At 42.9% G+C, this 24,199-nt stretch overlaps 2 protein-coding genes across 17 annotated transcripts in view; one reads left to right on the top strand and one right to left on the bottom strand.

Annotated features, from left to right (window-relative positions):
• The window catches only part of SH2B3 (SH2B adaptor protein 3), a 95,400-nt gene extending 89,895 nt beyond the window's left edge, over nucleotides 1-5,505 (top strand). For 5 of the 8 annotated variants that reach the window (XM_074297373.1, XM_074297380.1, XM_074297374.1 and 2 more), the window contains exons 3-8: nucleotides 2,931-3,032; nucleotides 3,144-3,235; nucleotides 3,633-3,733; nucleotides 3,888-4,102; nucleotides 4,219-4,390; nucleotides 4,498-5,505. In XM_074297373.1, coding sequence (XP_074153474.1) covers nucleotides 2,931-3,032; nucleotides 3,144-3,235; nucleotides 3,633-3,733; nucleotides 3,888-4,102; nucleotides 4,219-4,390; nucleotides 4,498-4,802 — 987 coding nt within the window. In that variant the 3' untranslated portion in view covers nucleotides 4,803-5,505. The remainder of the gene's footprint in view (nucleotides 1-2,930; nucleotides 3,033-3,143; nucleotides 3,236-3,632; nucleotides 3,734-3,887; nucleotides 4,103-4,218; nucleotides 4,391-4,497) is intronic. The other 3 variants (XM_074297383.1, XM_074297382.1, XM_074297381.1) reach the window with 1 other exon arrangement.
• Nucleotides 5,506-8,719: 3,214 nt separating this feature from the next.
• The window catches only part of ATXN2 (ataxin 2), a 91,350-nt gene continuing 75,870 nt past the window's right edge, over nucleotides 8,720-24,199 (bottom strand). For 5 of the 9 annotated variants that reach the window (XM_074297344.1, XM_074297362.1, XM_074297343.1 and 2 more), the window contains 5 exons: nucleotides 19,386-19,439; nucleotides 13,599-13,744; nucleotides 12,378-12,605; nucleotides 10,089-10,257; nucleotides 8,720-9,307 (listed from right to left, as the gene is read on the bottom strand). In XM_074297344.1, coding sequence (XP_074153445.1) covers nucleotides 9,279-9,307; nucleotides 10,089-10,257; nucleotides 12,378-12,605; nucleotides 13,599-13,744; nucleotides 19,386-19,439 — 626 coding nt within the window. In that variant the 3' untranslated portion in view covers nucleotides 8,720-9,278. Of the gene's footprint in view, nucleotides 9,308-10,088; nucleotides 10,258-12,218; nucleotides 12,606-13,598; nucleotides 13,745-19,385; nucleotides 19,440-24,199 lie in introns of those variants that run through there. The other 4 variants (XM_074297350.1, XM_074297356.1, XM_074297361.1 and 1 more) reach the window with 3 other exon arrangements.

The following is a 24,199-nucleotide window of genomic DNA, read 5'->3' as shown; positions in this document are numbered from 1 at the left end:
TCTTATGACCCTGGAGAAATCTTATAATCAGAGAAGGAAATGTAGATGATAAAGAGAGGAAGGAGGGGGGGAGCAGGGAGAGATTGGGGGGGCGGGAGAGGGGGAGGGAAGGCCGTGTTCTCATTCACGTTACCTTCTGCTCCGGCCTGTCCAAGGGGACAGCCCCCGGCCTGGTTCACGGGGCCCAGGATAGGATCCCATCTTCCTTCTGCAGACGAGGACACTCGAGGCTCAGAGAAGTTAGCAGCAGGACCCGACCGCTTCTCCGAGACTGGAAGCTCTGTGTGTGAAGGCCAGCCCACCCTTCCCAGGGCCTTCCGGCTCCTTCCTTCCTCCCCTCCTGCCCCCTCCAGGGGAGCCTTCCCAGAGGGCTGTCCCCCTGGACATAGTGCTTCCCTATCGCCCTGCGAATTGAGAGCTGGGGCCTGAAGTCACAGAGATCCAAGTTCAAATCCAGCCTCCACATTTAACTATGACCCTAGGGCAAGTGACTTGTCAGTTTGCCTCAGTTTCCTCATCTGCAAAAGCAGCAAACCGCTCCAGTCTCTGCCAAGAAAACCCCAAACTGGCCCCAGGCGATCAGACGGGACTCAATGACCACCCCCCCATAAGGAAAAACCCTTTAGGACACAGTAAAGGCAGCATCTGCGCGAGGCTCCTCCCATTCTCCCTCCCACACTTGACTGCTTTCTGAACGTTTCTGTTGGTGCCATCTTCTGGCCTCCCACTGAACGCCAGCCCTCTGCAGCTGGGCTCATCTTCTTCAGGGCTTGCTGACAGTCTCCCCTGGGGGGGCCAGCCCAAGAAGCTGGAGCTCTAAGATGACCCTGGGCACGGGTGCAACAGCCCATCCCGTGAGGGGTCCGGAGAACAGGGCAGGACTGCTGGCTTTTGAAAGGGCCTCAGAGTTGGCCCCTGAGGGGTTTGAGAATAAGATTCGCGCCCCCCCCCCCCTTTCCCAGGAAGACACCCATGGCAGGGAACAAAGATACCTTAGGTGGCAGAGGTAAATGGAGAATAAAGGCCATCGTGGGCCGGGGGGAAGAGGCTGAAGGCATCTGGGACTCTGCCCTGGGCACAGGCTCCCTGACCCTCCCTCTGACTATCCGGGTCTGTCCCTTCGGGCACCTCACTCCGCTGACTGGGTGAGCCCAAGAGAAGGCAGCTCTCCCTCTGGAGAAGTAAGAGGTGAGGGTGGGAGGGACAGGTTCTCCGGGTCCGCGGTTCTGGAATGGCGGAGCAGGCCCATCACCACTCATCGCTTCTCAGGAACAGTGGGAAGGAGGGGGGTTCTGTAGCATCTTCTAGGCGGGTGCCCAGGGAGGACCACAAGCCCCAGGGCCGTTTTAGCTCAGGAAGGGAAGCCCCCCCCCCCCCCCCCGCCAGCCACAGGCCACATTCGGTACCCCCAAGCACACCATGGCCCGATGCTCCCTCCCCAGCTTCCTGTCATTCCCTACTCCTTCCTTCCAGATCTGCTTATGTCTCTGCGGGGGAGGGGGGTCAGCAACCACAATTCCAAGCCCCTTTGTCCCCCTCCTCCCACCTCCAGATTTTTCATCTCCTCCTCTCTAATCCTTCCAAGCTCTCAGCCCCTCTGTAACAGCCCCCCTGGCCCTTGGGATGGGGAAGGCATGGCAGTGGTGTCCTGAAGGAAAATTTGGTTTAAAAGAGACAAAAGTCATCTCAGATCCTTGCACAAGATTTATTGGATTGGTCAGCCCCACAAAAGGTCAAATCCAAGCTGTGCCCCTTCCTTGTGGGACCTTGCGTCCTCTGCAACATGGAGGCAACTGGGCCGAAGGTGGCGTTGCAAAGGACCTCGCTGCCCGTCCACCCCCCGCACTCCAGAGCTCCTCCACGGCCCACCAGTGTTCTTTCCGCCAACCCGGAGCGTCGTGGGGGAGGCAGATGGACAAGAGAGCCACAGGGGCAGGAGGGAGACAAGGGGAGGACAGAGCTGCCAGGGAGAGAGCGAGCACTGGGGCCTGAGGGGCCAGAAAAGCCTCAGCCCGGGCTCCCCTGAGGACCGAGTAACCTCCACAGGAGGGAAATCTGGTTTTGTTCTGACTGGCTCACATCCCCTTTTTTGGTTCAGGGATGAGTCACCAGCTTCAGCCCAGGAAGGAACTGCTCTATTCTGTGGGGACACGGCTCGACTTCGGGTGGGAGTGCAGGGTTGGGACGAGGAGAAGAGGCACATGCTCTGAAAAGCACCTCAGTGACTCGGGGGTCCCCTCAGGGAGAACCGCAGGGGTCGGGGGAGACAGAGACACCGGCGCCCCACGGTGGGGACTCAGAATGATGGAAGTAGCCAAGCCCTCCTTGCTACAAGACCTATTTGGCGGAGTCCCAGACTGGGGGTGCCCCCAGCTCCACGGGTAGTGTAGGAAAGCAGCCGCCCCTCGGGCAGAGACAGAGGCAGTGCCTGCCTGTCTTAGCGCTCGCCAGTCCTCGTGCTCCCCTCCCAAGACGGGCTCTGAACCCCAGGAGGGCAGCGGCCCCAGCCAAGGCAAGCGGTCAGGGAACGTCATCTGCGACGGGCGCTTTGATGGGCGGCCAGGCCAGGGCCCGGGCCCAGCACCTCCACAGCCCCCTTAGCTCCAGCTGAGAAGGAGGTTGGCTAAGGGAGCTGCCCCGGGGGCGGGGGGATGGAGCACCAGAAGTGACTGGACCCATGCAGGCCAGCAGGCCCCATGCCCAGCCCGTCTGCACCCCTCCTGCTGACTCAGAAGCAATTGCTTGCACATGTTGGGCCTGCGATGTCATTCCAGGGCTGTCTAGAAAGAAGCTGCAGGAGGGAGGGGGTGGCTGGCCGCTCCCTGACAGAGCCCGGGGGCCAGCAGGAACGGCTCATTCTGGAGGTACCTGGCGTCGAGGAGGCGGTTGGGTGCTCGGTAACCGGACGACAACCTGTTTTTGTTCCACAGGGTTCAAAGCCCAAATTCCAGGCTGCTTGTTCTTCCATTCACGAGATCCGGAGATGCACCCGACTAGAAATGCCCGACAACCTCAACACCTTTGTCCTTAAGGTAAGGGCCTTCCGGCAGCCTCCCTTGCCTCCCTTCCCACGGGCTGTCCCACCCGCTCCCCGGAGCTGGGCCCTGAGCTGACCGTACTCTTCTCGGTTCCTCTGCCTCCAGGTGAATAATTTAACCGACATCATCTTTGAGACAGGAGATGAGCAACAGCTGAATTCCTGGACCACCGAGATCAGAGAATGCATGAGTCGAGGGTAAGATTTTGGGGGAGGGGTACGAGTCTCCTTTCTTCCCCAGTCCAGAAGCAGCGACCCATAATGCCCTGCTTGTCTCGTGGCCCAGAACCATGCAGTCCAACTCCATTCAGTTCTTGGGGGCCGATGCGATCCCCTTCTCTTCTTTCACCCAAGACAGCAAAGAGGGCAACCGTCTCCTCTTCATGGGGAGAAGGGATCAGCGGATGACCCTGGTTCTCGACCCCAGCTGTTCCTGCTGGCAGCAGGCTTCCGGGGGTTACCCGAGTGGGACACCCACGTCTGCCAGGCACATCTGGGAGGGCAGAGTCAGAAGCGCCCCCCTAGCCGCAGGAAGGTCCTTCCAGGGAGAGGCAGGGGCTGGCAGGGGAACTAACCCTTCTCTCCTCCTTTGCAGCAGGTTAGAAGGAGCTGAGCCAGAGTCACCCTTCCCCTCACTTCCAGACCCTGGAATTACATCCAACTCCCCCAGCGGGAGCACCGACTCCCTTACCCAAGGTAAAGGTCCTAGACTGACGGCTGCCCTGAGAACACAGTGCGGGGCAAAGCCCTCTGGATCCCCCTCTCCTATGCCCGGTCCTTAGAGAAAAGTCTCTCTCCCCGAAGGCAGAGCGCCAGGCCCGCCTCAGCCTTACCCTCTTGGCTCCACTAGGTGCCTCACCTGGCGGACTCCTTGACCAGGCCTGTCAGAAAACAGAGCACTTCCTCTCCTGCTATCCCTGGTTTCACGGCCCCATCTCCCGGGTGAAGGCGGCTCAGCTGGTGCAGCTGCAGGGCCCCGCAGGGCACGGCGTGTTCCTGGTCCGGCAGAGCGAGACCCGGCGCGGAGAGTACGTCCTCACTTTCAACTTCCAGGGCAGAGCTAAGGTAGGGGGCGAGGCGGTCTCGGTCCAGGTGGGAGGAGGCGCGGGGGGACCCGTCCCCCGGACAAGGGCCTTCCTGTGCTCAGCCCCTGTCCCCTCTGCCCTCGTGCTCCCCGACAGCATCTGCGCCTTTCGCTGACCGAACGAGGGCACTGCCGGGTGCAGCACCTGCACTTTCCCTCCATCGTCGACATGCTGCACCACTTCCAGCGCTCCCCCATCCCCCTCGAGTGCGGGGCCGCCTGTGACGTCAAGCTCTCCAGCTACGTGGTGGTCGTCTCCCAGGCTCCAGGTGAGAGGCCGTAAGGGTGACTCCTAGGGATCCCGCTGGGTGAACCGAGGGGGTGGCTGCCATCCATCAGGGCCACGGTTCCCACTCTCGTCTCTCTTGTCTCCCAGGTTCAACCAGCACAGCTCTGTTCCCTTTCTCTGTCCACCGCTGGAGCTCTGACCTGGGCCTCCCTCACCTGAGCGCCTCCGGCTGTCCCCACACGCTTCTCCCCGAGGACCTCCCGCCATCCAGGTCCTCTCCCTCTGAGCAGATCTTCCACCTGCTGCCTCCCCCCGAGGAACTAGCCAACAGCCTACGGCACATGGACCAGTCGGCAGACCCCGCCGGCCAAGCCCGGGACTCCGATTACGAGATCGATTCCCCCAGCAGGGGTCACCTGCGGGCTATAGACAATCAGTACACGCCTCTCTGAAGGGCGCAGGTGGCCCGACCTCACAGAAGCCACGGGCACTTTGACCTATAGAGTTGGGGCCTTCTGAATGTACCTCTTTATCTTTCTGTGGGTCCTGCCGCAGTCTGGAGGCCTCCCTATTGTTCTTACTCCACGATTTTCTAATCTGTTTACACAAGTCATTGCTGTTGAGTTGCCCATACCCACAATGCTCTCAAGTGCTGAAGGGGGAGTCTGGGAGGGTCCGCCCCCCCCACTGTCCCCCCACCCATCATGGCTGCACCCAGGAATCCAGAGGCGGGGGCAGAAAACATACTTCTTTTCAGGAACAAATTTCTAGTAAGTGGGTCAGGAAACCCTAAACACTAATGCCCCAAGATACAGATTGAGGACCCCCCCCCCATTTCAATAGAAACTCATGTCACCAAGAGGAAAAGATGGGACAACCATGTCTCCTGCCACAACCTCTACCTGCGCTCTCAAGAGTGAAGGGCAAGTTTGAGTTTACATGGAAAGTTAACAATGAAAACAAAAAACAAGTTTTGTAACCTCGGATTCATTCCTAAAGGAGGTTTTTAACCTAAACGGTTGCTTGCTTTTCATTGCACTGTTTAGACTTTAAAAAAAAAAAATGCTATCACTGCAAAAGTTCCTGTGGGTCCAGGCCCGAATGGGCGTGCTTTGGTCCCCTAATAATTCTCGAGAAAAACCACCATTCCAAAAATAACAATGGGGTGCCCTTAGAAACAAACTGCAGAAAGCGAAATGTGTCATGTCTTAAGGGAAACAATTTTTGACGCCTTGGGAGGACAGTGATGAAGAATTCTATCCTGGTGCCTTATTTAAGAACTGGACTCTGGCTTCTGTTAACTTCTTGCTGGGCATTAGTGGGGAAGAAGGGAATCATGATTCCCAGACCCTTCTGAATGAAATTCTTCACTTTAGGTGTAGGGGGATACCCAAAATACTCCTAGCTCTGGTAGTTGTTCCAATGATTCCATGAATGAGTTATTTTTATTATGGGACCTAAAGTGGAAGCTAGGATTTCAGGGCTATGGCCAGTAAGACTGTGTAGCGTATTCAGTGTTTAATAAACTTCCTGTTCTGTTTGCAAGCCAGCCAATCACTGCTTAAACTGGTGTGTGTTTGTGTGTGCGTGTGCATGTGTGTGTATGTGTGTAGAGAGACACATAAAACAGAAAGACACTCATACACCTCTCCACCTCAGTGAGATCTGAAAAGTTCTAGCCTTCCCTTTCATCTCCCGGACAATCCTCAAGGCTCACAAAACCTTAGCATGGAAACACAGACACAAAGATGACGGTGACTCTTACGACCCAGCCTTCAGACAAGCAGACACCTTCTGATGCTACTTTTCTTCTCAGAAGCTGAAATCAAACATGGCTACACATTCAACACATGCAATTTTGTACATCTACACATGCTGGAGCTGCTTTGAGAACAAATTCTGGCTGATTTTATGGAATTCCTCATCATTACCGCTTTCCTTTAACACCAGGTCGTAGGAGAGCAATTTGGAGAATGATTTGGTAAGATTCAGGGCCCAGCCATTAGCCAGCCTGATTAATAATCCCAAGTTTAGCTCTAGGGTTGCTAGGAGCCAAGTGCTACAGAAATGCATCTCATCGTTATCACTTTCATCAGAGTGAGGATTAAAGTAGCACCTGGCTGCCCAACAGCAACAAGGGACCCCTCTGGTCCCAGCCACTGCCTGTCAATTCCCGATTAGAAGAAAAGGAGATCTGGGCTTCTGTTTCCAACCTCTTCTTTCTATCGACAGCTCAGTACTACTTTATCAACATGATCAAAAGCTCTAGGCAATGTTTCCAGGCAGAGTGAATAATGGGACAGCTTGGAAGCCAGGAAGGCCCGAGTTCATGTCCTGCCTCAGACACATGCTGGCTGCGTAATCCGGGACAAGTCACGTCCCTCCTCAGGGTTCAAGGCAGAGAAGGTGCCGACTTCTCCCCTTGTAAAACATTAAAGGTGGAGAGGTCAGGGAGGTTGGGCAGGGATTGGGCAGCTGCCACCACGTTAGAGCAGCCCTCTGAAGGCAGGCAACTCACGCCAATCCCTTGTACTTCTCCTCTGCACCTCCACCTTAGAGAATGCAAGGACAGAGATGGGCACTTAGAGCACATTTTCCTTCCCAGAGGGTAGGCCCTCTCGCCCAAACGTGCCCAAGCCAAAGAATTCAAACTCTCCTTTGTCTGAAGGCTCCCTGATTAAATGACTCAAATGCATTATCACACAAACAGCGGGTTTTGGCGACACTAAATCGCTGCCTTCTCTCTTCTACAACACTCCCATGTGGAGGAGACGGGAAGAGGACTGGAAGACAAGGCGGCTGCCTCGCCCCAGTGGTTTGCACAGCATTCTCCTTCCCTACAGGGAAGCCTTCTCTGTCGCTCCTGCCATCCATATTATCACCATCAAGTCTCCTTCCTCAAACCACCTGTACTCTGAGCAACATAATTCTTGATGAACCACAAATCAAACCATCAACTTGTTTCAAGATCCCTGCTAAAGATGAGTTTCACATTTCTGAGAAGTTTCCAGCGCCTAAGTCACTGCTCTTTCCAGTTTTCCTAACCACAGCGAAAAGAATCATTTCAGTACCAGTTACCTTTTGTCTCCCAACACCATCATTCCCAAATCTAGCCTCTATCTGGACTAAGACTGGACAGAGAAATCCAAAAGAAAAGAAAAATCATCAGCACCAAAGTAATTAAGCCCACTAACCTGCCTTGAATTCTAGACCAGCAAATAACTCCGCTGCCTCTGTTAATTTCTGGACCCTGCGGTAGAGAGGAATAACAACCATTTTTAATACTGTGGACCAGAGCACTGTTTTTTATATACCAATTACTTAGCTTGCAAAATTGCCATAGATGGTTCCATCCTAAGCCATTGCCTCCATGCTGTCTGCCCATGGCTCGTTATATTCTCCACAGATGTCAGCCGGCACCCCCTCTCACTACCCCCCACCCCAAGCAATGGGGGCTCAACAGTATCCTTAGTCATTCTCAATCAATGTGCATTTTCAATCCAGCATTTGTTTGGCTAGAATGAGTAGTGCATTCTTTTAGGTATAAAAATGTACTTTATGAAGACACAGAACGTAGATTCATCTTGTATCTTTAGAGCTTTTGGTCTATTTGCCATGTACTTCACTACTTCTGTGGGAGAGGTAGGCCCACATGACATCTGCAATGACAGAACAGGCCCCGGGGGAAGCATGGATGAACTGTAATCAAATAACTTATTCTGGAATGGAGCAGATTCTGCTATAATAATATACAAACTGCTAAGTGAATTAAAAACCGTTTTCAGAAGCTCGCTCGCTCTCGTCTCTGAGTACCCTAAGTGCTCTCATTCTTGGTCTTGTGGTTTTCTGTATGAAATCCACACACTGACAACACGCTTGCTTTCTTCAGCCTCTTGCCACATGACCTGGCAGAGTCAATATGAGCTCAAAAGCCTCCATCAACAGGCCAGTCAAGGCTCACGAGCAGCCTTGTGCCCCCCCTGCTGGCAGAGTAGCTCCAGACACCCAAGGCTGGAGCCCCGCTGCGGAGGGCGGCCAGCCTGGGCTCAGGAATCCCTTTGCTCCTGAGGGGACGGGCTGGGTTCCACTCGCTAGGGGACAGACAGCCTTCTTCCTTGCAGCAGGCACACCACATTCCTCTAAGCCACCAGAAAAACCATCTTGCCTTTGCATTTCTCAAACCAGGCTATGTCCTAAGCTCAGAAAATGGCATGATCAATACTAAAAGGGAAGAAAACAGATTTAGCAACTTTCTTTTTTAAATGGTAAATCAGATTAAAGATCGTCTACTAATCATCCGTCCTATATTAAGCTAAGATGATAATCCACTACAGTAAAAGTAGCTTATACAAACACACATTAACTTGTATCAGTTTTTAAAACTTTTTTATTTTTAAATTTTTTTTTAGTTTTTATTTTATATTATCTACAAAGTAAAAGTGTTTTCCCTTAACTTAAAAGTAGCACCACTGCCTGTTGACAGTGATCACCTCATCAAACTTGATTTATAAATAATAATCCATCAGTTTGACGATAAGAATTTACTGAACCTTTTTCAAGTTTAGTAAAAGGGGCTTTCCAAGTCTTGATTTTTAGCGGTAATAGCAGCAAGAATCACTCGTTACTTCTTTTGCTAGCTGATGAGTTCATGACTTTGAAGGGTCATTAGAAAATAAATAACTTCCAGTTTTCAGCAAGCAGAGTTGGGGCACTTGCATGGAATTACGGGATACCCGCAAGGGCCTACATGCCTCTACTCAGTCCAAATGTCTTCCACTGCAAGGTGAACTGTTAGCATTCCTATTGGATGTTACGAGAAATCAATTTTAAAAAAAAATGAAATGAAATTCTAGTTTTCTGTGCTTCCAGTTGGTAGAAGCAGTAGAAGGGAGGAGGGAATTTGGCCTTTTGCTTCCTCCAGGGCAGCCTTACAACTGCTGTTGGTGGTGGGCTTGTACTGTAAAAAAGAAGAGTGAATATTTAAACAGAAAACTGGCAGGACCGCACAAATTTCTCTAATGTTTTGGCAACACATACAGCCTCATGCTATCCTTAGAATATCAGCTTAAACCAAAAAAAAAAATCAGGTTTTCTTTTTCCCTCCCACCTACACCAAGGGGTAAACTGGTCAAACTGGCAAATACACCTTTTCATATAATACTCCAAGGACGATTTTCAAGTTGCTCATAGGAAAAGGAGGAAGGGGAAGCCACGTTTACCCCCAATTAGCCAAGCACTAGTATTTACTTTTGGATTAAAAAGGTTAGACTGTGAAATATTGCCATAGCAGCCATCAAATAGTAGAGTCCACCCTTAGGGATAAGCTCCAGCCCTGCGCTCGGAATCAAAGGACAACACACAGACCTCTCCAACTGTGACTTTCCAGAGGTGGCCTGACTTCCGACTAGGCTAGATCAACCCCCCTCCCCATGCCACGTTGTTGGAATTCAGGAAGAAAACTACTGCTCTGCGGCTCACTGTCATAGCAAGGAAGGCCAACACAGTCCAATGCGTACGCCAGCTACCCAGAATGCTGCTGCTACCAATCCAGACCCTATCCGCCCTCCCTACAGAGAACACGCCTCCTCTTCTCCTTGACATCACAGCCACGAGAATCCAGGAGCTTCACACACTGACCGATCTGGCCTAGTCTCAAACAAGATCTGAAGCGTTCACTGTCATTCAGCATTCGAGTCAACGGTTTGCGGTGTATCAGCCCCTACACACACACGCCTCACCTGAAGGGTGCGTCATATAAGGGAAATGCGCTGTTGTCGAGACTGGAATGGGCTGTAGTGCACTTTGAGCGATGGCGGCCTGGGGACCGCCAGGTGGCTGAGTCGTCATTAGCATCATTGGAGCATGAGCAGTTGGATGAGAAGGAACCATTCCTGACTGTACATGAGCCTGAAACAAAGAGCTCATTTACGCAAACAGGCAACATCTTTGGCTTAAACAACATGTCAACTGTGTTCTCATTTTGCGGAAGACTGAAGGGCACTGAGGGCCTACTTTCTCGAGGTGGGCTCCCTATTTAGTTACAGTTGACTGAGGAGCAAACATCCTCCAACCGCGGACAGAATTCTACCGATACAGAAGAGCACGCACCAAAGAGCTCTGGATGAAACTCGGGGCCGAGACATCCCGGACCTCTCCTAGCCTGACTTTCCGCACAGATCTGACCGTCTGGATCCTAGGTTCACGATACTGTCAAGGAGGAAAGCCTTTCACAAAAGGCAGCAGTGTGAGGGATGATTGGAGCTTTCAAAGTTACTACACGGCAAAGGCACAAATCGAATACCGACAGGTAGTGACAACTAAGCTAAAGACAACATTTTGCTGAAGGAGAACATCTTACAGTAAACTAGTCAGAGATTTATCGCTCAGGGTTCTTCAATTCTCTAAATGCACACGTAGCTTCTCTTTCTCCTTCTAGTCTCTGACCACGGTACCTCCTTACTACTCACAAACACCTCCACGAAGGGCAGGCAAGAGGAATTAAAGAACACTTCAGCAAAGTCTGTTTTACTGTTGCTAGCAGCTTTGCTGAGACTGAATGATGGGAAGTGGAAAAGATTCTTTGGTCTTATGTGACTGGGGTAACTGAAAGATGTGTTCCCATTTTTAAGGTGGTGAAATGGTCAACCCAAGTTGTGTCGTGAGTGAGTCAGTGGGGCCAGGAAGAGCACTCCCTTGTCCTGACCCCTACACCAGGAACACTATTCTAGACCATGCTAAGACTTGAATGAAAAACTTAATACTCTTTCATGCAAGAATTTCAGAAAAGTCTTAAGTACTTTTGGGCCTCCCTTGCAGATCTTGTGTTTTTTCTCTTCCTAGAGTATAGCTCAGAAATCACCTCAAGGGGAGGCTTTCTGGACTCCATCTTGGCTTTAGGTTTGCATTTCTATTCATCTACCAAACTAGCCAAAGCACATCAAATAGCCTTGAAATCTTAGATGTCCAAGCATTTTAGCCAACCCCATAAGATGCTAATGAGACTGCATACTAGGCTAAAAACTCTACTAGGCCATGAGGTCCAAACTTCCCAATACCCACTAGATTCCATTATAGATCTTAACCCCTAAGAATTCACTTGGTGACTAAATCCATCCCTCAACTGAAAGGCCATTCTGAGACCTCCTCCCCCACCCGTCATCTCAATGACAAAATACTAGGCACTCATAAACCTTTAAACACCATTTGACCGAAGCTGGCGCTGAATATCGAGGAGCTGGGACTTGAAGATTCTAAGATCCAGAGGGTTCAGTTAATAGAAAACCACGCAGACCAACCTCCTGAGACGGCTGCAAGGCAGCTCAGCGCTAACGTGCCCTCCTTTGCTTTCACCCTCAGCAGCCAAACCACCTTGCACGTCACCTCTCCCTTCAGCCTCTTCACGCAGATGACCGTCACAGAGACCTGGCCATCCCTCGGCAGCCTGAGAAGCCTAAGGGAGCTGCCGAGCCCCGCGCGCTCCCAGAACGGGGACCCCGCTCTCCTCCCCGAGGGCCTGCTCTCCAAACCTAGCACGCTGCACCGACCCTTTTCATGAAGCGTAACACTGAGTCGGGAAGAAACTCGAACCAGACAGGGAGAGGCCTTTGGGAAAAACTCATCCTGAGGACATGCTCAAGTTTTCCAGCAGCCAGACCCAGGGTCAGTCACCTCCAGAGGGCAGGGGACGTATGAGGCCCCAGACCTTTCATATTCACAGCACAGAAGCCATATAAAACAAAGCAAAGCAGACACAGAGAGAAGGGAAAAACATGTTGCACTCCAAAGACAGTCTTCAAGTTTCAATTGTGGGACATGAGTGAACTTGCTACTAAACAACTTCTCCCATTATAAAACCACACAAACATTCATTGATGGCTAGATCACATGTATTTGAAGGATAAAGGGAGACAGGTAAAGAGCTTCACACATGGGCTTTTCTAGCTTGGAGAATGTCTGGTTGCTCGCTGAGAATCTGAGAATCTTGACATTCTACTTGGTCTTCAGAAAGTTGGTTAAAGTTGGTTTACCTGAGGTACGTGGGCCATGTGGGGTGGGTTGGTATATGCAGGCTGGACATGAGAGGGGTGAATCGTAAAGACTGTTTGTTGTGCTGCTGGGAAACTATTTTGTGGAGATTGTGTATTTGAGCCCGGTGTCATGGAAGGTGGGGTCGGTGCCAGACCGGCATGGTAAATGGCCGGCTGCTGCTGGGGGTTTGCCAGATGAAGGGCCTGCGCAGCTTGGTGCTGATGGTGCTACAAAACAAGAAGAAGGAAGAATTAGTGACGAGCACCCTTCCTCCACTCATGCAGAGACTGAGATTAGCGAGGAAACCAGCAAAAAAGGAGGATGCCCACAGGAGGAGGAGAGCTGGGCCAGGAAAAGGGACCAACCCGGAACTGCTGCTGTCCCAGGCCAACACAACCCCTTCTCTCTTCTGCACTGGTGGATGTCACAGTATGGACATGCTCATAGGTGTGCAGAGAAACTGTCTCGGGTTGCAAGGAGAATTGATGACCCTAAGAAAAAGATCCAACTTCCTTAGACTTAAGGCTTTGAGATGGTATAGACCAAGCAGGAGCACCAGAACCATACAACACAAAGGCCCTAACTGGCACGAAGCATGAGAAGACAAGAGGTCTGTCTTCTTCCCTTCTCCTGGACTTTTCCGTGGATTTTCAACACTCAAAAATAAATGAAGCTGAGGTCTTATCTATTTGGAGATCTTCAATAATGCTACTGAAATCCAATCCATGACAACCAACACTGTGAAACTCTGGTCCATGAAGATTTTTTTTTTCCTATGGATAATTTCATGTTTGCAGACTTAAAAACTTCATTTTAATCTTTAATAAGAAACTAATCTTCAAGATTGAACCACCCATAACTGAAGTTTTTGAGAATAAAGCAATGTCTAGTCAAAGACTACTGAAATACAGAATGGAGTAAGCTTCTCTAAGGGAGAGAATGCTTTTAAACATCATTAATAATGATTTTGAAAGATTATTCACATTTGGAAAAAAATTTCATTTTTAGATCATTAATTTTAAAGACTAATTTCTGTTTTAGGGGAAATTGTTTTAAAAGTAGTCATAAAAATTAAATATTACATAAAACAAAACATAAGGAAGTTATAAATCTTTACAAAGATGATCCCAAACAAAAGTCTTTGTGTTAAACACTAACAATATCCTTTCCTACCATTTTCAATATTGATTCAAATGACAAAGGCAGATAGTTCTCCTTACCTGCACAGGGCTAGGTGCAGTGTGGCTTCCCGAATGTTGGTTCTGTTGTTGTCCCGTAGGGGTGGCAGAAGGCTGAGGATGGGGAGTATGTGGGTGCAGGGTAGCATTAGGATGAGCATACTGCTGAGCAAGGGAACCAGTAGAAACTGAAGCAAAAGAGAAAAAAAAGGAAGACTAACGCCACTGCTTTATACCATAACAATAACTACTCCTCTATAATTCTCATAACTATGTATCTGTTGGTCAAAACTGTCTAGCTTCTGTCATTACTAATCTCCCTTCTCTCAAGAGGATCTCACACAACTAGTATCTATTAAATTATGAACCCTCTTAAGATATAAATTACTAAATAACCATTACTAATATATCTCACTAATATAAATTTTAATGATCAGTCTAAAACATTCTGAAATCTAATTCATTTCAATTTCACAAAAATAAATACTAGAAAAGAAAACTTAAAAGTGTAGGCAAACCCCACATAGAATGTGCATGTTTATCTAATATAATACAATACATTTCAATTCAAGTATAACGATAAAAACGCTGCTAGGCCATCATTTGGCTAACCTCACCATGCTACTGTTCTGGAGTTGACATTGTAACAGTCTATATGCACACAGCCTCTCTCTAGGCTGTGTATACAAAATGCCTACACAGGTAAACCCTGAACAATTGTGGCTCTATAAAAGCCAAGCACAATACTCTAAATTAACAATGAAGATCTATCTTAGGTTTTCTCCTACAGTCAAATTCAGAAAATCTCCTTGTGCAGATAAAATAAATAAATAAACAAAGCACATTTCTGCCATCCTGTAAAGCTTCTCAGAGGCTGGCCCAGAAAGCCATCATTATTGTGTAATATGGAGTTAATAAAACTTTCTGAGCTGTAAAGAAAATTTAAATCCACCACTCAAAACTATCCATTCCTCAAGATAAGTTAAGGAAATTAGAAAGGTAATTTAAATGTAGAACTTAGTTTGTTAGAGACAGAAATAAAACCAAATATTGGTGAATGTCAGAGTACTTTGGTTACTATTTAAAAAAACAAAAACAAAAACAAAAGTTGCTTCTATTTCGTAAGGTTTCCAAAGGCAGAATGTTTGAAAGCATTATAAATCTGAGATTATAGGAAGGACAGAGAATAAAAATGTTTACCTGTGAGATGTGTGTTAACCCACAAATCCACCCCAGAATCCCTCAATAGCTGAGCTTGTTTTTGCAATAACCCTTGAAGACACTCCTTCTGGTCTCTCAATACATAATACTATAAGTTACTATAGTTGTAGGGCCCACTGTAGGCAGAAAAGAAACCTTCCCTTTCGCTGTCAATCCCCTGCTCCAAAGTCTAACTTGATTAGGTGACTGGAGTTAACAATGAGCGTCATGCAGAAGGTTAGGTACGTGAAACAAGAGTTAAGCACTGTTAGGACACACCATTCAGGGCTTCGGGAAACCTAGGGCCAGGAAAGTCGGTCCTGTTTTCCCTATGGCTTCGAAGACCCCAAAGAGCCTCTGCTCTGTTATGTCATGATCACCTGTGCATCCATCGCCAGAAACACAGTCTGCATTAGTAGACTTGAATTCATAAACAAAAGGAACGTGGTTTGTTCATTAGGAAAAACTTTCTTATCGTAAGACAAAAGACACTAGAATGTGCTATGGAGGAAGACAGGACCAGAGCTAGAGCTGGAAGGGACCTCAGAGTTCATTTCATTCAACCCCCTCATTTTACAGTCGAGAGCACTAAGCTCCCCAAAGGCCCAGTGCCTGACTTTAGGTCACAAAGTAAGGCTGGAGAAAGGACGTGAACTCAGGTCTTCTGACTCCAATGTTCTTCCCATTGTACCCTTCTACACCCCAGGAAATTTGTGCTCCCTCATTGTCTAGATTTTATGACATAGGAAAGAGATGGGATAGGTCATTTCTAAAGTCAAGAAGTCAAAACAGAGAAATTCTCAAGTCCCACAGTTCCATGAAATTATTCTCAGTCTGAACCAATTCAATGGCTTAACTAAAAACCACCAGCCAAACCCATCCAACAAGTTTACTGTCCTTTTCCCACAGCTGTCTAGCTATGGTCTAAACAGAAACATTTACTCTTAAGGATCTATAATTCTCCACAGCTATAAGAGGGAAAATCCTTTGACACAAAAGGTCTTGAATTTTTGACTTACCTGTCCTTACTAAAACTTTACACAAATGGTTAAATTAGAATAACAGATTCTGTTTTGAAGTAAATTTAACTTAAAGTCAATCTTTAGTCATTCACTCCAAATTCACATTCATTTCCAAACCAAAAAAACAAGTGACTTTTCCTTGTCTTGCTAAAAGAAAATTGCTTCATTTGTAGCAGAATCAAACTCCTATCAGAGCAAAACTTTGCAGTAATATATATATATCAACTAAATACATCACAACTCACTCAAAACCCAATTTGTGAGTTTTTGTGAGGGTCTTGGAAACACAGACCTTTATTTACTTTATGCTCAAACACTGATTTAAAAAAAAAAAAGAAATGACAAGTTTTTCTACTAACAGCCTTCATTAACACAAATCCTGGCTTCTATACTTAGCATTTGTGTCAAAAATGAAATTAAGCAAGTTTAATGAGTAAATTAAATTCATAAATGAAGGTTAAAAAATGTCTAAAATTACTACTCAAAGAATTCAACCTAAAGATCTTTTTTGATGGAGGGACTGTACTCTGTGATATATCACTACCTCTTACTCTATGTCTAGATTCAAAACAGAAGAACAGTCAATATTATGTTCCATACAAATACTTCTAGAAAAGCTAAATTCATATTCCAACTTTGAATATTTAATGGAAACATTTCAGGTTGAGACAAGCATTTTCAAATACTCTTACATTCATCTCTGGACCTGTTACTTTTATGTTGGTTAAAAAAATTCACTCACAAAGACACAAACACACACACATCTTTTCCCTATCAAAACTAATAAAAGTTTAAAGGCAGAAGACATAGGGGAACTAAAAAAGGTGGGGGAGAGGGGGAAAAGGTAGATACTTTAAAATTAATTGCATAGTATAAATTATACTTAAATTCTAGTTAAAAAACCAAAAGTTACTTCTAAGCCAAAAAGATGCCAGACACCAGGAAAGAGACTTTAAAGGTTTTAGAGAGGAATTCATATTGCATGAAAGAAGTCCTACTCTCTCTTATTCTTTAGGCAATTTTCTTTGCTTTTTCTCTAGTTAACAGAAAAAAAGATGTGTCAAGATCAAATAGAAAATTTAGACCACTTGTTTCCTATGAAGGTTTAGGCCTTTGGGAAACCTATGATTCTACCTACATATATACACAAAGAAAGATTATTTCTCCTGACTAGGGAGTTGTTTTCTAGAATTTGACACTGAGTTTTTATAACATTCTAGAATCTTATATATTTATATGAGTTACTACCACTGAGGTTGGGGACTAGAGGAAGGGAAATTGGGAGGGAGGAGGCAAATTAAAAGCAATTTAAGAGAATTAGGAAGGGGAATTTTCCTTTTAAAGAGAGAAATAACTTTTAAATTCAGAAAACGGGCTATGAAGCTATATTTGACAAACATAATAAAAATATACTTCAGTTCTAAATTACAACCAACCAAGAGACAGAAATAGGGGAAAGGAAGGAATGGAAAGAAGAAAGGCTAGTAAATGATACTAGGAGCAAACGTGTGGAGATATACTAATGGTAAAAAGGTGGAGGAGATTATGAAATAACGGAGTAAAAATTTAAATCCTTTACTTTAGCTAGTCAATGAAAAATCATAAATGACTTTTGGCATTCTGATTAGTCCTTCAACAATTAAACATCATCCATAGCTCAAGTTTTAGCAAATATTCAGTTAGTTCTGAATGGGAATTCTATAGCAGCTTCCAGGGAGGACAGAGACTGAAGGTCCTTTCCAGCTCTAATGTTTTATATATCTATGGCCATGCAAAGCAGCACTATCTCATACAGTAGTTAGCTAGAAAAGAAAAAAGTTCAGTGCTAACTCAGAGATCCACCAGCCAAGTTAAGGAGGGGATGGGCATTCTTAAATATAAATATCAAAAGGACAAGTAATAAAATATTACAAATAAAAAAATAAGTCAACTTCATGATCTTATTCCATTAAATTTCATAATATAAGACTGTGTTTTGTTTTAAAAGTAGTTTTTACCATCTTGACTTTGGATGCACAAGCTGGGAGAGTTCTCCCAATGTAGCACAGATTTGAAAACAAAACCCAAATGTTTCAAATTAATGCTGAAGAAAAAGGGGAAGAGAAAAGATGTTGGAAACTTTAGAAAGTAAACAAAAAGGTAACTAGAACAAATCAGAACAAACTGGCTTGACATGAAGAGGAAAAACAAAAAGTAAAAAAACAAAATGAAGTCACAAAGAACATTAGCATTAGCAACTCAACTGTTAGTACCTAAGAACTGTCTCCCTTTCTCAGAGAAGGGAAAGTTCTGCTGTATCAAACAATTATACTGTAAGTAATAATGATTAAAGACTGTGACCTTTCAACTACTTACCAGGAAAACTTCTTTCAAGACTACTGCCAGAGACAGTAAGATGGTGAGGCTAACTACCACAGAGACCTCAATTTAAGTATTAAAGAACTGACAAAGCCTTTCACATACTGTAAACATATACATACAGTTTCCCTTTAAGAGTACATACATACAGCAAGACTCCATTTTAAAGAGTATCTATTAAAGGATTAAACTTGTTAAAATGTCCATATACCAAATCAAAATATATACATACTGAGTTCTATTTTAGCAACGTAATTTTTGGATACCAAGTCATAATACACTAGGAAAATGTACACGCTACATGGAAAAAAAAAAAAAACAAACAAACCAAAAACTGTTAAAAAAAAGACTTAAGATATTTGATAGGTGTGTCATTTGAAAAAAATCCAACTACAAAGAATATCTATTAAGACATTTCACAAGAAGTAAAAAAGGGTTAATGAAATATATAAATATTTCTAAAAAAAATTCCTGTCTTTTTTCCTATCCAAGTATTACTCTAATGTGTATTTGAAGAGTTACTACTCTAGGGATACAGATTAAGCATCACTACGAGGTCTTTGAAAGCCCAAATCCATCACTTTTCCAGATACAAATATTTGGCTTTTCAAAGCTTCTAGGAAATGTCCTTCAACTTCATTCCAAGCTGGCTCATGATGTATTTGTTCTTACCTCCACCTGTATATTTAACATCACCAATTTGATATCATTCATTTATATAAAATATAACATATTCTAGTAAAAAGACTTTAAAAGGTTTTGTATTTTGAGAGTTATTCACTTAAAAACTTCAAAAATTACATATTCTTTTCTAACCAGGAGACTTCAAAATAAAATTTTTAAAAATAGAAAAAAAAATTCTAGGTTGAATCCTAAGGTCCCCAAACAGTTGTTACTTTTAAAGGATTCAATTTAATTTACCCTGACACAAGATGAAGGAACTGGTTTTATCTTTTTTTCACTATAATTGAATCTTCTTACAAGAAACCTACTCAACATTTCCGATGATTGAGAATATTTTTGCTTGGTATACATAAATTAGTGTTTTAAAATAATTTTTCCAATTAACTCCAGCTTTTACAAACTGAGTATCATGATTTTTTTTTTTTTTTAAACCTTTGCTTTAAGAATGTTATAATGAATGCCTTTGTCTGGTACAAGATTATTCAACAAGTCTACTCCTCTAACATATAATCTTTAAAATGTGTTTTCCTGTACAATCAAAATTAATATAAAAAACCCAACTCACTGGCAAAGTAGAAAGAAGGGCCTGTCTCCTTGTTGTATGGTAATTTGGGACATGCTGAATTTGGAAAATAGAAAGGTAAATTAGCCTTTTTAGGTGTGTACTTTCCTAATGTTCTGGAAAGGATGACATTCAATCACTTTCTTCAAGATTGCTTTCATGCAGAACTTATTTTATTGCTGACATTCAGTACTTTAAAACATTATCACTAAATTAACTGAAATTATATGGCACTGCCCCAACAAGTCACTTTTCTTCTGTACTGGGGTGGTCCAGGTCCACATGTTGACTTGCTAATTGAAAGGAATAAAATTAATATATAACAAGAGACTCCTGAACAACTTTGAAGCAAATCTTGAACCAAAATAAGATAATTTAGCTAAAAATTTACATAAGTTAACTCAAATGACATTTATAACAAACATTCAAATTTTACAGAAACTATTTTATGAAAGGAAGTTTCTAGGTTTCATTCAGTGGGCATTTAATAACTATTATCATCATCATCAATAATACAAAAAAGTACAAGAATTCAGACTTCTCAGTGGCTAAATATAAGAGACAAGCTGGACCAGAAACCAGAAAATGGGAGAAGGATCACTCCTAAGAAGGGGGTAATGAATTAGCTCTAGCCTTTATAATATTATCCCCAGCACCTAAGATAGTAAGTACCTGGCCCATAAGAGGGGCTTTATCCTTGACTGATGATGTATAACCATTTACACACATTCAAAGATCAGCAATTGGATAGCCATTTACATACAAAGATCAGCAATTGTAGAGTTTATGGTTCCAACTAATCTGACAATATCTGTGCATCCACTGACAGCATTTTCAGTTTAATAGTATTACTATTAATGAACCACATAAGGTAAATGTGACAAAAAAGGACAAAAAAGTGACATTAAATGTTCAGATAACATTCTATATACATTAGAAAGTTTAATTAAATAACATTCAATAACATCTAAAATTCTTTTAAACTGATTTGTTAAGATGTTACATCTTAAATAGCATTATGTAAGGGAAAGATAAGTTATATATAATTATGCCTTGCTCTAACGGGCTTTGTGTTAATTGAAAAAAAACCAATGTGCAAATACATTTCTTTATACCTGGGCCTCCAAGAACTTAATATTTTAATAAATAGTAAACAACCCCATGAAAATAGCAGATGGCCAATGAAATGTGTCATATATGACTGTGAAGAAAAGTTGTTTCCTAGACTTCACTTTGGATTGTGGGGAATCCAAAGAAAAAGCCCAACAATAAGAAACAATAATACAGAATTTCCAAATCCTCATGCCAAGTCTGAACTAAGCCCAATGTGTTCAAATTATTAAAAAATATTTAAAGACATAGCTATGTCCTACCACTAAAGAGGGAAAAACATAATATCAAGTTTATTCCATCTCACAAGTCTTGTTTTTTATAATACTTCTTGCTATTTACTCAAATCTGAGGGGGATTTTCATGCTGCTCTCAAAAAGTATTTATCATGCTGATCCTCGTAACTACTCATACTACTGACATCATGCTGACAAAATCACAAGTCAGTAGTAGAAGACTACATTCAATTTATCTTTAAAGACCATACTTAATAGCATGCTACAGGAATATGGTTATCTTATGGAAGAAAAGGAGGAAGAAGTTGAAATAAAAGTAGGAAACTGCACATTTTTGTAACATGCAAAAATACTATCAAAAATTTTAAGACACTGTCACTGAACATTTTTAAGCAATTCATTTTAAGCACCTGTAAGGCTAATGAAATGTATTTAAATTGCAACAAAGTGATTTTTAAAAAACCTTTGAAGAACTCCAGCTTTTACACATAAGCACTAGCTGAGTTACTTCATACTGGCTGGAGATAAAATGAGTAAGAATAACTACCCTGCACATTCTACTTTTCAAGGTAACAACAATGAAGTTGTAAATTACAATTAAAGAGTCCTTTATAGCACCACTGATAAAAATGGAGTAGTCTGATATTGCTGTTTAAAGAGAGGGATAGGTCAAGTCAGTCAAGTCCCTGGTTATTACACTAATGATATTTTTTTTAAAGATATGGCAGAGAAAACTAATGTCAAAAATGGAAGTATTTCGTGACTCTATCTCTCTAAAATACCACATTTTCTAAGTGAGTTGACTGAAAACTTGAGCTTGTTTATCGATTAATATTGACACTAAGAAAGTATGTGACTAAATATTAAATAACTAGGCAACGGTGCCTATAATGTTTACCTACGTAATATTAAGTATGAATGCAAATAAGTGGTAAACTTCAAAGGCAAGGGTGATCTTTTAAAAACAAAGAGGGTTTAAAATTCTGGAAAAATTAAGCTCTCTAAAAATTGACAAACAGATCTCAACCAGAATTTCTGTATCACATGACACTCTCTTGGAATATGTAAAAGCAATGAGAAAGCCAAAGTGATAATATGAGGAAATATGTGACAAATGTCTAATAATCACTTGTAATAGATACTGTCAAGAGCACAGCATCTGTAATATACTACTCAATGTATATATATAGTACAATCAAAATTGTCCCAAAAATGAAGGTGCCATCTACCAAAAGTATGGCAGAAAAAAACAGGTTATAAAATGACAAAACCCACTTTAAAACAAATCCTAAAGACTGATTTTAATCAGGATTAGAATGGAAGCCAAAGGAAATGATACAGAAAACTTTCATTCCTCCTGCAATCCAAATTTCACTCAACCTCTAAGGTAACAATAGGGTACACACAAATTGCATCAGGAAGTACTGCTTTTAGAATAGAATTTATATAGTTTCATTTAAATCCCTTGGTATTGAGAATAAGAACTAAAGAACTGTGTTACTTTCAGTTTCATGCCATGAGATCCTAAAGACATCTTTTGATTAAGAATTACAAGAGCCTACACCAGATGTGGATTCAGAAGGACCTGAATTCAAATCAGACTAAGATTTTACAAGCTATGTGACCCTTGGCAAGTCATTTGACCTCAAATGCCTTAAAAAAGAAAAAAAGAAAAGAAAAATTTATAGAGCCTGAGCAACATTCAACTGCTTTGACTCTCATATGGACAAGAAGTAGGATTTTTAATGGTTAAAGTGGAAGATGTACTTAATTGTTTTTTCAATTCAGATCTTTTCACAAAAATCCTGTCAGAGAAGCCCTAGAAAGTTGTCTATACCTCAGCTTCTTGTATTTTTCTATTAAAACTAAAAGGAAGCAAAGAGTCTTCATGTGCAACAAAAAGTTGTCAGAGGTTACATAAACATTATCGTTAAAATGACACTTGAATAGGGTATTCAGAAACTGAATCAATAATGCTTTTTTACTATTAAGTTAAAATCAAACTAGTGCATGCCACCTCCCCCCCAAAAAAATTTATTTTTTCTAACATAGCAAATTAACTTTCCTAAGGTTTCTCTTTCTTTGGACTGGGAATCAACCCAAAAGAGTTTTGTTTATTTAAGTACCAATAAAATCCTTTTCATGCTGATCCTGAGTTTCAAAGGCTGTGCTGGCAAAGTACAAACTCTTAAAAGGTTTTACAATGGTCTGGGGTTCAAGGAGAGCCAGTTGAAAGCCATCATTTGCCATCTAAGGACAAGCCCAACTACACCAGGCATCACTAAAACACTGGCAAATAGATCATTATTTTCCCCAGCCATGAAAATTCAAGAATCTAGATACTAAGCTACTGAATGATTGCTATCTTTACTTGTAAAGGGAAGAATCCATGTAAGAAAAACCTATGAAGGACTAATTTTTTAAAAAAATCTTTAAAAGTATATTATTCTTAAATAGAAATGATTATATTTCAGTATAATGTGGCTGCTGCCAAATTTGGGTAAAAGCTAATGTATTAATGAAAAATGTATAAATTATTTCCATAATCTGAAATTATCTCTGAAATTCTGGATATTTGGTAAATCCAAATATAATCGACAAAGTAACTTTTCTTTTAAATATTATTTGCAATGTTTGCATTTCAACAGGAGAAAGCTGCTGATTTGGCTTAAATTAAACAAAGGTCTATCAAAAAAACAAATTTAGCTAAGATCATGGCTTTTAAAAACTATTAAGTACATGATAAATAGATACACTTTACATTTTGCAATAGTTTATTCTATGCCTACTCAGCATTTATTTGTTTAGGTTTAGATTATTAAGATTATGTTTCATTTCAAGATAATGCCTATCAAAATGACAGTTCTAAAACATACATAAACCCCAACCTTTTTAGGCTATTTACATCAGAAGCAGCATGCTGAGACTACATCAGTAATATCTAAAGCTACTATTGACATCTGTGATTTTTTTTTTTAATTAAATGATTCATTGTGTACATATCAGTTTTAATTAAGCTTCCTTAATCTCTGTGTGTTGACTACATTCAATGCACAGAATATCACCATGCCACCTGTCAGGATTTGTTCAGTTCATTAATTTTGGTTGTATCTCTTTTTTTTCGTAGTTCTGATTTTCACCACATCATTTCACAGAAGTCTCTTCAGGGTCTTGTATCTTTCAGCATTTTGCTGTCATTTGTTGATCTTATTTACCATCTCAGAACCAAATTATATTTATGCACTGCATTTGCTTTAGTCTTTTACATACTGCTGAACATTTAGGTCTTCTTTAATGACAAAAACAAATGTCATTTAAAACTTTCTACAGAGAGCTTTTATCTTTTTTAGCTTTAAAAATTCTTCTATTGTTGAATATTAAAAAGATTATTTACCCTTTTACGACAGAATATCACTATTCCATTTACTCCCATCTTTTCAATAGTTCTTAAAAATATTTAAGTGTTTTGTT

The sequence above is a fragment of the Sminthopsis crassicaudata genome, chromosome 1 (assembly GCF_048593235.1).
Source record: "Sminthopsis crassicaudata isolate SCR6 chromosome 1, ASM4859323v1, whole genome shotgun sequence".
Classification (NCBI taxonomy): Eukaryota; Metazoa; Chordata; class Mammalia; order Dasyuromorphia; family Dasyuridae; genus Sminthopsis; species Sminthopsis crassicaudata.
The sequence above is the reverse complement of the archived record's forward strand: the minus strand, read 5'-3'. Positions and strand labels throughout refer to the sequence as shown.